The 12,404-nt window shown below is 41.4% G+C and overlaps 1 protein-coding gene across 1 annotated transcript; it reads right to left on the bottom strand.

Annotated features, from left to right (window-relative positions):
* Positions 1–3,486: 3,486 nt before the first annotated feature.
* Positions 3,487–5,691, bottom strand: ADAM30 (ADAM metallopeptidase domain 30). The gene has a single exon (XM_045997937.1). It carries the CDS (start codon positions 5,689–5,691, stop codon positions 3,487–3,489), a length of 2,205 nt encoding a protein of 734 aa, XP_045853893.1.
* Positions 5,692–12,404: the final 6,713 nt, after the last annotated feature.

The raw sequence follows: 12,404 nt of genomic DNA, 5'->3' as shown, positions 1-12,404 counted from the left end.
AGGATATTGAAGCAGTCATCAAAAATCTCCAAACAAACAAGAGCCCAGGGCCAGATGGCTTCCCAGGGAAATTTTACCAAACATTTAAAGAAGAATTAATATGTATTCTCCTGAAACTGTTCCAAAAAACAGAAATGGAAGGAAAACTTCCAAACTCATTTTATGAGGCCAGCATTACCTTGATCCCAAAACCAGACAAAGGCCCCATCAAAAAAGAGAATTACAGACCAATATCCTTGATGACCACAGATGAGAAAATTCTCACCAAAATACTAGCCAATAGGATCCAAGAGTACATTAAAAGGATTATCCACCATGACTAAGTGGTATTAGTTCCAGGGCTGCAAGTTTGGTTCAACATCAGCAAATCAATCAATGTGATACAATACATTAATAAAAGAAAGAACAAGAACCATATGATACTCTCAAAAGATGCCAAAAAAGCATTTGACAAAGTACAGCATCCTTTCTTGATCAAAACTCTTCAAAGTGCAGTGATAGGGGTAAATACCTCAATATCATCAAAGCCATCTATGAAAAACCTACAGTGAATATCATTCTCAATGGAGAAAAACTGGAGCTTTTCTGCTAAGGTCAGGAACACAGTAGGGATGTCCATTATCACCACTGCTCTTCAAATAGTACTGGAAGTCCTAGCCTCAGCAATCAGACAACAAAAAGAAATTAAAGGCATCCAAATTGGCAAAGAAGAAGTTAAACTATTACTCTTTGTGGATGATATGATGTTTTATGTGGAAAACCCAAAAGACTCCACTCCAAATCTGTTAGAACTTATACAGGGATTCAGTACAGTGTCAGGATATAAAATCAATGCACAGAAATCAGTTGCATTTCTATATACCAACAAAAAGACAGAAGAAAGACAAATTAAGGAGTTGATCCCATTTACAATTGCACCCAAAACCATAAGATACCTAGGAATAAACCTAACCAAAGAGGTAACAAATCTATACTCAGAAAGCTATAAAGTACTCATGAAAGAAATTGAGGAAGATCCAAAGAAATGGAAAAATGTTCCATGCTCATGGATTGGAAGAACAAATATGGTGAAAATGTCTATGCTACCTAAAGCAATCTACACATTTAATGCAATCCCTATCAAAATCCCATCCATTTTTTTCAAAGAAATGGAACAAATAATCCTAAACTTTATATGGAACCAGAAAAGATCTCGAATAGCCAGAGGTATGTTGAAAAAGAGATTCAAAGTTGGTGGCATCACAATTCCAGACTTCAAGCTCTATTACAAAGCTGTCATCATCAAGACAGTATGGTACCGATACAAAAAAAGATCTATAGATCAATGGAGCAGAATAGAGAGCCCAGAAACAGACCCTCAACTCCATGGTCAACTAATCTTTGACAAAGCAGGAAAGAATGTCCAATGGAAAAAAGACAGTCTCTTCAACAAATGCTATTGGGAAAATGGGACAGCCGCATACAGAAAAATGAAACTGGACCATTTCCTTACACCACACACAAAAATATACTCAAAATGGATGAAGGACCTCAATGTGAAAAGGAATCCATCAAAATCCTTGAGGAGAACTCAGGTAGCAACCTCTTCGACCTCAGCTGCAGCAACTTCTTCCTGGGAACATCACCAAAGGCAAGGGAAGCAAGGGCAAAAATGAACTATTGGGACTTCATCAGATCAAAAGCTTTTGCACGGGAAAGGAAACAGTCCACAAAACCAATGGGAGAAGGTATTTGCAAATGACATATCAGATAAAGGGCTAGTATCCAAAATCTATAAAGAATTTATCAAACTCAACACCCAAAGAACAAATAATCCAGTCAAGAAATGGGCAGAGGACATGAACAGACATTTCTGCAAGGAAGATATCCAAATGGCCAACAGACACATGAAAAAGTGCTCCACATTACTCAGCATCAGGGAAATACTAATCAAAACCACAATGAGATACCACCTCACACCAGTCAGAACGGTTAAAATTAACAAGTCAGGAAGTGACAGATGCTGACAAGGATGCAGAGAAAGGGGAACCCTCCTACACTGTTGGTGGGAATGCAAGCTGGTGCAGCCATTCTGGAAGACAGCATGGAGGTTCCTCAAAAAGTTGAAAATAGAGCTACCCTATGACCCAGCAATTGCATTACTGGGTATTTACCCTAAAAATACAAATGTAGTGAATTGAAGGGGCATGTGCACCCGAATGTTTATAGCAGCAATATCCACAATAGCCAAACTATGGAAAGAATCTAGAAGTCCATCAACAGATGAATGGATAAAGAAGATGTGATTATATATATGCGTGTGTGTTTGTGTGTATACATATATATATACATATAAATATAAATATATATAAATATAAATTTATATTTATACATACATATAAATATACAATGGAATACTATGCAGCCCTCAAAAGAAATGAAATCTTTTCATTTGCAACGACATGGATGGAACTAGAGGGTATTATGCTGAACAAAATAAGTCAATCAGAGAAAGACAATTATCATATGATCTCCCTGATATGAGGAATTTGAGAGGCAAAGTGGCGGGTGTGAACCATTGGGCTCACACAGGTCTGGGAAGGATGAGGTCCTCCCTGGGCACTAGAGGGGAGCATTGATTCCGCCCACACTCAGCACTGCGAAAAGGGGCAAGAGTGTTTGGAGGGAGGCATGGGGGCCCATGGTGGAAGGCTTTCCTCACCCTTCTCTGCTCTACTTAAGGGTGTGGCAAACCTAGGTCCACATGTCCCCTCAGCACACATTCACAAAAGACAAGATCCTGCCAGCAAAAGCCCAAAGCATGGAACTTTGTTATACGTCTTGTCCCCAGGACGCTGCCACGGTTTGTCATCATTTATAGACTGGGGTGAAATACAAGAGTTATGGTAGATTAGTGTCCTTCACCCAACTGAGATTGCCCCAAACCACACACCTGCAGAGTTGGAGGGACCCATAAAATGACAAGACCAGGGAAAAAGAATTACCTGTGTGACACCCCTTATAAAGGATGGCTTTCTTTTTAAAAAGTGGTCATCCATATTTATCAGTCAGCAGGGGCCCAGGCCCAGAGTTCTCACTGATCACTTGAGAGAGGCAGAGAGACAGACAGACATCACTTTGTGTGCTGGGATTCTGAGCCACAGAACTCAACTGTGAAAACCAATGCAATTCTGCAAAGCAATATCCAGAGTTTGAGTGTTCAGAAAAGCCATTGTGCCATGCTTTTCAGGATATCCCAAACTTGATCACAAATGAAGGAACAAGGGAATGCTAAAAAAGCAAAAGGCACTGATTTGTTCCCCAAACAAGAATATCATTTATTTGCCGATCGAAGCTTGAAGGAAAATTACATGAAAAAAGAACTGGAAGAAAAACAAAAGTGCTATTGGGCTAAATGAGAAGCTTTTCGATATACAGCTCTGTGTTATTAAATGGCTGTGGATTGCCCACTTACTTGTTTGGGTTCTCGACATTTTTTGCCTTGGATTATTTATTTTGAATGTTAATTGGTGTTGCTTCTCTCTCTGTGGGGGTTATATACTGTTCTATCAATCTCCTGAAAAACACAGCGATCACTGAGATGATTAAGAAAATAAGGCGCATTAACATAATGGACACCACCTGCACTGGGGCAGGCATATCCTCTTTCAGCTGTCTCGCTGGCCCGCTGTCAATGCTGCCTCCATACCCTACCTCCTCACAGAACGGAGGAGCCCAGCCATAGGTGCAGTGGCAGTTTCTCCTATTGTTGCAAACGCCTCGGAGGTTGCACTTCTTAGGTGAACAGTCAAATTTCAAGGTGGAGGTATGCACACAAGTTCTGTTAACACAGATATGGTCAAAACCACAGGGGGTACCATCATTTATGTCACCAATGTCAGATATTCCCGTGGGCTCCAAGGATTCGTGGAAACCTACCCCCCAGCACATGAGATTTTCCGCTCGCAGATGAGTAGAGATGAGGGCCCTATGCACTGGCATATCAGGGACGCTCTTGACATTTATACACTGTAGCCTGCCACACAGTGCATTTTCCCTGGTACAGGCTTTGTATCTACGGTAACCTCTGAAACCACAGTTCCCATATTGATCACCCATTAAATTCACTGCCTGATAACACTGCTCAGGAGCTTCCCTGGCGTCAGATCCAAAAATATTTTGGCACTGAGTATATCTGGAATTGCACCTCCTTTTGAAACAACGGGAGTTACGCTTGCAAAGGGTTCCATCGTGCTTATAAGTATCATTTGGGCAGAAACTTGAGATTCCACTGCAGTACTCTGCAAGGTCACATTCATTATCTTCCTTTCGACACATGTACCCAAGTGGACGAAAGCGACAGTTATGACAGCAAAGCCCGGTGTTACAATCGGCACCTTGCACGAATTTACAATCCGGTTGGCAACATCTGTCATTTTTACAGTCCTCTCTTGAACCACAGTCACATTCTTCAGTGCCTTCCACAATTTTATTTCCACATCTCTCCACCACATAACCCAGTCCCGGGATATTATTTAGACATTCTGCTCCTGTTTGTACGTGATCAAAATATTCGCTATAACTACAATTACTAAACCCACTACTCCCAATGCCCATGATACAAGTGCGCTTACCTCTGCATTGACAATACAGTGTATCATGTTTCATTCCCACCCCATGACCCAGTTCATGAGCAGACATTCTGCTGGCTTCAAGAATATTTGCATTTGTAAAACTACTTACTGATCCACTATACTGGTCCTTACACACACCTCCAATATACGCCCAGCCAAGAGAATGAGTAAAAGTATGTGTAGTGTACAAATGTGCCCAATCTGCTGAAATCTGCTTAGAAAGGTTTGCTGCACGATATTTTAAAAACGCATTTAGAAGTTCTTGTGAGCTCATTTGGAGAATATTTAATCTGTCATTCTCTGTCCATATTTCAACACCTTGTAGAATTATCCTCATATTGAGATCTTTAAAAAAGGTGTCCATAATCCCAGTCAAAAGAACGGCATCCTGTATGATTCGAGTAACATTGGAATTTGAAAACAAATATCTCCTGTGATCAAAGACCAAGGCTATTTCCATGTACTTCGGATGGAGAGAGGATCTGGGAGAGTCCCTAAGCCTTGCCATATTCTCAGTCTGAGCCATCTGCTCTTCTAGGTCATCATTAGTTAAGCCACAGGTTTGATTCTGAAATTTGTTGTCTGTCTTCAGGAGATACATGACATGTTCAAAGCTGGAAGAGGCCTGGAGGGGCTCGATTTGGTAAAATTCCTCATCAATTCTCAATATGCCTCGGAGACTCCCTGTGCATGTACTTAAAGTAGCTTCTGAATCCTGAGTTCCTTCAACCAGGCCTATGTAGTTGCAGTCCCTGGGTATGTAAGGGTGATCCTCCAGGAGTTTCCCTTGTTTTGTGAAGGAGAAAACCGTTAGATTTCGGGGCAGTAGAAACCTCTTGGGCCAGAGGTGGAGGACATACTTCTTGCCTTTGACCTGCAGGAGGTAGGACACTTGCTGGATGGCACCCTGCGGGCCTCCCCGGAGGCTCAGCTTCTTGGGAATGATGATTTCATACGACTCAAACCCCCACTCAGGGTGAAAAATTAAACCCTCGCCAAGAGCGTCTAAGAGAAGCGCTACCAGGACGATCATGGGGAGCGAATGGCTTTCGGGGAATAAGGTCCATCCTGACCTCATGGCCGGGATGGGTGGCCCCAGCGAGTCAATCCCAGCAACTGGCCTGTGAGTCAGGTTCCCGGGGCGGCTGCTAGGGGCGCTAGGGGCGTGGGAGTGCAAAGTGCCGAGTTCCCAAAGCAGGGTACGCAGGGACCCCCCCCGCCCCCAGCCTCCCAAGGCTCGGTCTGGTTGACATTCCGTGATGAAGCTAGTTCGTTTTCTGGGCGGTGCCGTTGGGCGGTGCCGTTGCGCGCAGCACGAGGGAGAACCGAGGGAAAGGTGCTTGGCTCCTCTGGAGAATAAAACAGGAAAGAGGGGCTTTGGCGCAAGGGTTGGAGAAGGGCGGTGAGCAGCCTGGAGAAAAGAGTAGGACTAGAGAAAAAGGAAGAACAAAAGATATCTTGTTCGAGGGTTCCTACATCCTGTGCTGTTTCATCTGTTTCTGTACTCCCTAGGACACACCTCGTGTTTTCCATCGGTGGGAATCATCTGGACGTTTCCTAAGCACTGCGTGCACCGCGTGCACCGCACTGTCACACCATTCCCAGCTTTCTGCTAGACCCGCATAGCCTCGGGGGCAGAGGCAGAGCCAGAGAATATCAGTGAAGGATCTAATCCCCACCCCTATCTGGGGCAGAGCCTGGCTTCTGGCAAGACAAAGTTTCCAGCTCATTTTCTCCGGTGGCTCTTTCTGCTCTTTGTCCTTGGATGCCAGGGACTAAAGGGATTTGGAGCCTGTTTGCAGCGTGGGGGTGGGGTGGGGGGTAGGGAATGTAGGAATAGAAAAACAGTTGTGAGAGCAGAACCCCTGGAGTTCTCGGAGAAAAGCAAATTGGTGGTTATGTTTGTAGTATGAGTGGTGGGTGAGGGAGGAGACCGCGAAGGGCCACGGATTAAAATGATTTTAAAACGACTGACAATAGCACTTTTTGATGAGGGTGTAGAATGAGAACAACTCTGACACATTTCTGGAGGGAATTTAATAGGCTAAAACCACGTTAGAAAACTGTTAAGCAGTATCTCATATAGTTGAAAATATGCAGTTTCCCCTCCCAGATACATACCCTACAGAAATATGTGCATGAATTTACCAGAATACATGGAAACAGCAATATTCTCCAAATTGTAAACAATTAAAATTTCCATCAACAGTGACTGCAGCAATGGGAGATGACAAGGAAGAGTTATTTATATGCACGACATGAATGAATATTACAAAGAAAAGCAAATAAATGTAAAGATTAAAATCAGACAAAATTGAACTTTACTTTTAGGGATACATGCATTGCTGGCAAAATGAATCAAGGAAATAATTACCCGAACGGTGAGAATGAGCTGTCACCTTACTTCTAGGGTGAGCAGAAGGGGCTGTACAGGGGTGAATGAGGGAGGGGCAGGGTGTGGTTCAGGAAGCTTCTAGTACGCTAGGGGTGTTGGTAGTGTATGTCTTGACCACTTGGGTTTGCTGTACATATTTGTAAACCAATTCTAAAAATTCATGCTCATTTATGTGTGTGTTATATTTCACAATGAAAAAATATTTTTCTTAAGATTTTATTTATTTGACAGACAGAGATCACAAGTAGACAGAGAGACAGGCAGAAAGAGAGGAAGGGAAGCAGGGTCCCTGCCAAGCAGAGAGCCCAATGTGGGGCTCGATCACCGGCCCTGGGATCATGACCTGAGCCAAAGGCAGAGGCTTTAACCCACTGAGCCACCCAGGCGCTCCCCCAAAAATGTTTTAATAACCTAAAATTTTGTGTCTGTTTTCTGAGATGAGACAAATATGCTTTCATTAATCTTTAGGCTGACAGATTAGTTTGGAGTCATAAAGATATTGTTGAAGGGATGATGCTGGTAGATTAAATATGACTACTATTTTTTTCAACTTACATCGTAAAATTTTATAGCACCATTGTATTTGTCCCTTCATATATATATATATATATATATATATATATATATATATATATATTTAAAGAATAACTCCAGGTCTTTGAGAGAGCCATCATTCATTCATTATGTCTCTTTTGGAAAATAAAAATTTTATAGATTAAAAGTTTCTGACTAGTTAATATTAAGGTAAAACTAAGCACAACACAGAGCAATGTTTATTTCTCTGCAAAAGTTACATTCTGTATCAGTCTGAGTTCAGTCAGGAGAAAGAATCCATACCATAGTTGAAGAAGGAAATGTAATATAGAGAATTATCAATTTGAACAGGGAATTGGAGGAATGAGAGATTTGCTGGTAAACTGTAAAGAGAATTCTAAAGAATATTGGCATTGTGGCTAGAATACTTAATACAGCAAATATGCAATGATATAACAAGGTATGGTATAATATAATATAAAATAATATGAAATAAAGCAGAATAGGATGTAGTAGTATAGTAGACCTACAAACCTGAGGGGTGAAATAGGCCATCCAGGAAGAGCTAGCCTCCTCCTAGTGCTGAGATCAGATCTTGTGAGATGTCACAGCCTTGGATACTGAATGGCAGAGAAGTCGGTGAGGTAGCACTCTGGTGGATCTTGCCATAAATCCAACGTCTAAGGTACTGGGTCTCATCTAAGGTGTCTCACTAAGGCACTGGGGAAAGTTGTTCGAATACATTCCACTGCGAAGCACCACCCACCCTGCATCCCCTCTCCCCCCATCAGCATAGGGACTGCCAGGTGTTGCTGACGGGGAGTCTCTGGAACCCGGAAAGAAAACTTCTTACTCCTACAAAATCTCTCTAGCGCCCTCTACTGATAAAGCTTAACATAGCGCCATTTGCCCGAAGCAAACATACTTAAAGGTCCCATATCGGTTTTTCCAGAGCAGGTGGAAGGGGTGATTTCAGAAGTAAGAAGCAATGACCTGTACATTGACTTTGTATCCTGCCACGTTACTGAATTGCTGTATGAGTTCTAGTAGTTTGGGGGTGGAGTCTTTAGGGTTTTCCATATAAAGAATCATGTCATCTGCGAAGAGAGAGAGTTTGACTTCTTCCTTGCCAATTTGGATACCTTTTATTTCTCTTTGTTGTCTGATTGCCGTTAGTGGGCATCCTTGTCGTGTTCCTGATCTCAATGGGAAGGCTGCAAGCTTTTTCCCATTGAAGATGATATTTGCTGTGGGTCTTTCATAGATAGATTTTATGAAGTTCAGGAATGTTCCCTCTATCCCTATACTTTGAAGCGTTTTCATCAGGAACGGATGCTGGATTTTGTCAAATGCTTTTTCTGCATCAATTGAGAGGACCATGTGGTTCTTCTCTCTTCTCTTATTGATGTGTTCTATCACACTGATTGATTTGCGAATGTTGAACCAACCTTGCAACCCAGGGATGAATCCCACCTGGTCATGGTGGATAATCTTTTGAATGTGCTGCTGGATCCTGTTTGCTAGGATCTTGTTGAGAATCTTTGCATCCATATTCATCAGTGATATTGGTCTGAAATTCTCCTTTTTGGTAGGGTCTTTGCCTGGTTTGGGGATCAGGGTAATGCTGGCTTCATAAAAAGAGTCTGGAAGTTTTCCTTCTGCTTCAATTTTTTGGAACAGCTTCAGGAGAATTGGTGTTATTTCTTCTTTGAAAGTTTGGTAGAATTCCCCAGGGAATCCGTCAGGTCCTGGGCTCTTGTTTTTTGGGAGGTTTTTCATCACTGCTTCAATCTCATTACTAGATATTGGTCTATTTAGGTTGTCAATTTCTTCCTGGTTCAATTTTGGGAGTTTGTAGCTTTCCAGGAATGCATCCATTTCATCTAGGTTGCTTAGCTTATTGGCATATAACTGTTGGTAATAATTTCTGATGATTGTTTCTATTTCCTTGGTGTTCGTTGTGATCTCTCCCTTTTCATTCATAATTTTATTAATTTGGGCTTTCTCTCTTTTCTTTTGGATTAGTGTGGCCAATGGTTTATCGATCTTATTGATTCTTTCAAAAAACCAGCTTCTAGTTTCATTGATACGTTCTACTGTATCTCTCGTTTCTACCTCATTGATCTCTGCTCTAATCTTGATTATTTCCCTTCTTGCATGTGGAGTTGGTTTGATTTGTTGTTGATTCTCCAGTTCTTTAAGGTGTAGAGACAGCTGGTGTATTCTGGATTTTTCAATGTTTTTGAGAGAGGCTTGGATGGCTATGTATTTCCCCCTTAGAACCGCCTTTGCTGTATCCCATAGGTTTTGGACCGAAGTGTCTTCATTCTCATTGGTTTCCATGAATTGTTTAAGTTCATCTTTGATCTCATGGTTGATCCAAGCATTCTTAAGCAAGGTGGTCTTTAGCTTCCAGGTGTTTGAGTTCCTTCTGAACTTTTCCTTGTGATTGAGCTCCAGTTTCAAAGCATTGTGATCGGAGAATATGCAGGGAATAATGTCAGTCTTTTGGTATCGGTTGAGTCCTGCTTTGTGACCCAGTATGTGGTCTATTCTGGAGAAGGTTCCATGTGCACTTGAGAAGAATGAATATTCTGTTGTTTTAGGGTGGAATGTTCTGTATACGTCGATGAGGTCCATCTGGTCCAATGTTTCATTCAATGCTCTTATTTCTTTATTAATTTTCTGCTTCGATGATCTTTCTATTTCGGAGAGAGGCGTATTAAGATCTCCTACTATTATTGTATTCGTATCAATATGACTCTTTATCTTGATTAATAGTTTTCTTATGTAATTGGGTGCTCCCATATTGGGGGCATAGATATTCACAATTGTTAGATCGTCGTGGCGGATAGTCCCTTTAAGAATTATGTAGTGTCCTTCTGTATCTCTGACTACAGTCTTTAGTTTAAAATCTAATTTATCTGATATGAGAATCGCTACTCCGGCCTTCTTTTGAGGCCCATTGGCATGAAAGATGCTTCTCCATCCCTTCACTTTCAGTCTGGGTGTATCCTTAGGTTCAAAATGGGTCTCTTGTAGACAACATATGGCTGGGTCCTGTCGTTTTATCCAATCTGCAACCCTGTGTCGTTTTATGGGCGCATTTAGGCCATTCACATTGAGAGTGATTATTGAGAGATAGGTTTTTATTGACATCGTGTTGCCTTTGAAGTCTTTCTGTCTATAGATTGTTTCTATATTTCTGTTCAATGATATTCTTAGGATTTTTTCTCTCTTATAGGACCCCCCTTAATATTTCCTGCAGTGTTGGCTTGGTGGTTGCATAGTCTTTTAAGCCTTGCCGGTCTTGGAAACTCTTTATCTCTCCATCCATTTTAAATGTCAGTCTTGCTGGATAGAGTATTCTTGGTTGCATGTTCTTCTCATTTAGTACTCTGAATGTATTTTGCCAGCCCTTCCTGGCATGCCAGGTCTCTGTGGACAGGTCTGACATTATTCTAATGGGCTTTCCTCTGTATGTAAGGAGCTTCTTTGTCCTAGCTGCTTTTAAGAACGTCTGTCGTGAAACATAATTCCTCATTCTAACTATAAGGTGTCGTGAGGACTTTCGAGAATCTAAAATCTTGGGAGGAAATCTCTCTGCCTCTAGTACATGAACGTTGTTTGCATTCGTGAGATTGGGAAAATTTTCATAGACAACTTCTTCCACTATATCTTCTAGACTTCTTTCTTTTTCTTCCCCTTCAGGGATTCCAATAATTCTGACGTTGGAACGTTTCATGGCATCGTTTATTTCCCTGATTCTGTTTTCGTGGCTTCTGAGCTGTTTGTTCCAGGCTTCCTCCTGATCCTTTCTCTCTATCTGTTTGTCTTCCAGATCACTAATTCTATCTTCTGTCTCAGTTACCCTAGCTTTTAGAGAATTTAGATTGGATTGGAACTCATTGTTGGTGTATAAGAAAGCCACTGATGTACAGAAATCAGTGGCTTTCTTATACACCAACAATGAAAATACAGAAAGGGAAATTAGAGAATCGATTCCATTTACTATAGCACCAAGAACCATAAGATACCTGGGCATAAACCTAACCAAAGAAGTAAAGGACCTGTACTCGAGGAACTACAGAACACTCATGAAAGAAATTGAAGAAGACACAAAAAGATGGAAGACTGTTCCATGCTCTTGGATTGGAAGAATAAACATTGTTAAAATGTCTACACTGCCTAGAGCAATCTATACTTTTAATGCCATTCTGATCAAAATTCCACCGATATTTTTCAAAGAGCTGGAGCAAATAATCCTAAAATTTGTATGGAGCCAGAAGAGACCCCGAATTGCTAAGGAAATGTTGAAAAACAAAAACAAAACTGGCGGCATCACGTTACCCGATTTCAAGCTTTACTACAAAGCTGTGATCACCAAGACAGTGTGGTACTGGCATAAAAACAGACACGTAGACCAGTGGAACAGAGTGGAGAGCCCAGATATGGACCCTCAACTCTATGGTGAAATAATCTTCGACAAAACAGGAAAAAATATTCAATGGAAAAAAGACAGTCTCTTCAATAAATGGTGCTGGGAAAACTGGACAGCGATATGTAGAAGAATGAAACTCGACCATTCTCTTACACCGTACACAAAGATAAACTCAAAATGGATAAAAGACCTCAACGTGAGACAGGAATCTATCAGAATCCTAGAGGAGAACATAGGCAGTAACCTCTTCGATATCAGCCACAGCAACTTCTTTCAAGATATGTCTCCAAAGGCCAAGGAAACAAAAGCAAAAATGAACTTTTGGGACTTCATCAAGATCAAAAGCTTCTGCACAGCAAAGGAAACAGTCAACAAAACAAAGAGGCAACCCACGGAATGGGAGAAGATATTTGCAATTGAC

The sequence above is a fragment of the Meles meles genome, chromosome 1 (genome assembly GCF_922984935.1).
Source record: "Meles meles chromosome 1, mMelMel3.1 paternal haplotype, whole genome shotgun sequence".
In the NCBI taxonomy this organism is placed as follows: Eukaryota; Metazoa; Chordata; class Mammalia; order Carnivora; family Mustelidae; genus Meles; species Meles meles.
Note: the sequence above shows the minus strand (reverse complement) of the source record. Positions and strands in the feature narration are given on the sequence as shown.

Coding starts and splice junctions, on each gene's coding strand:
- ADAM30 (XM_045997937.1), bottom strand. CDS start 5,691: ATGAGGTCAGGATGGACCTTATTCCCCGAAAGCCATTCGCTCCCCATG.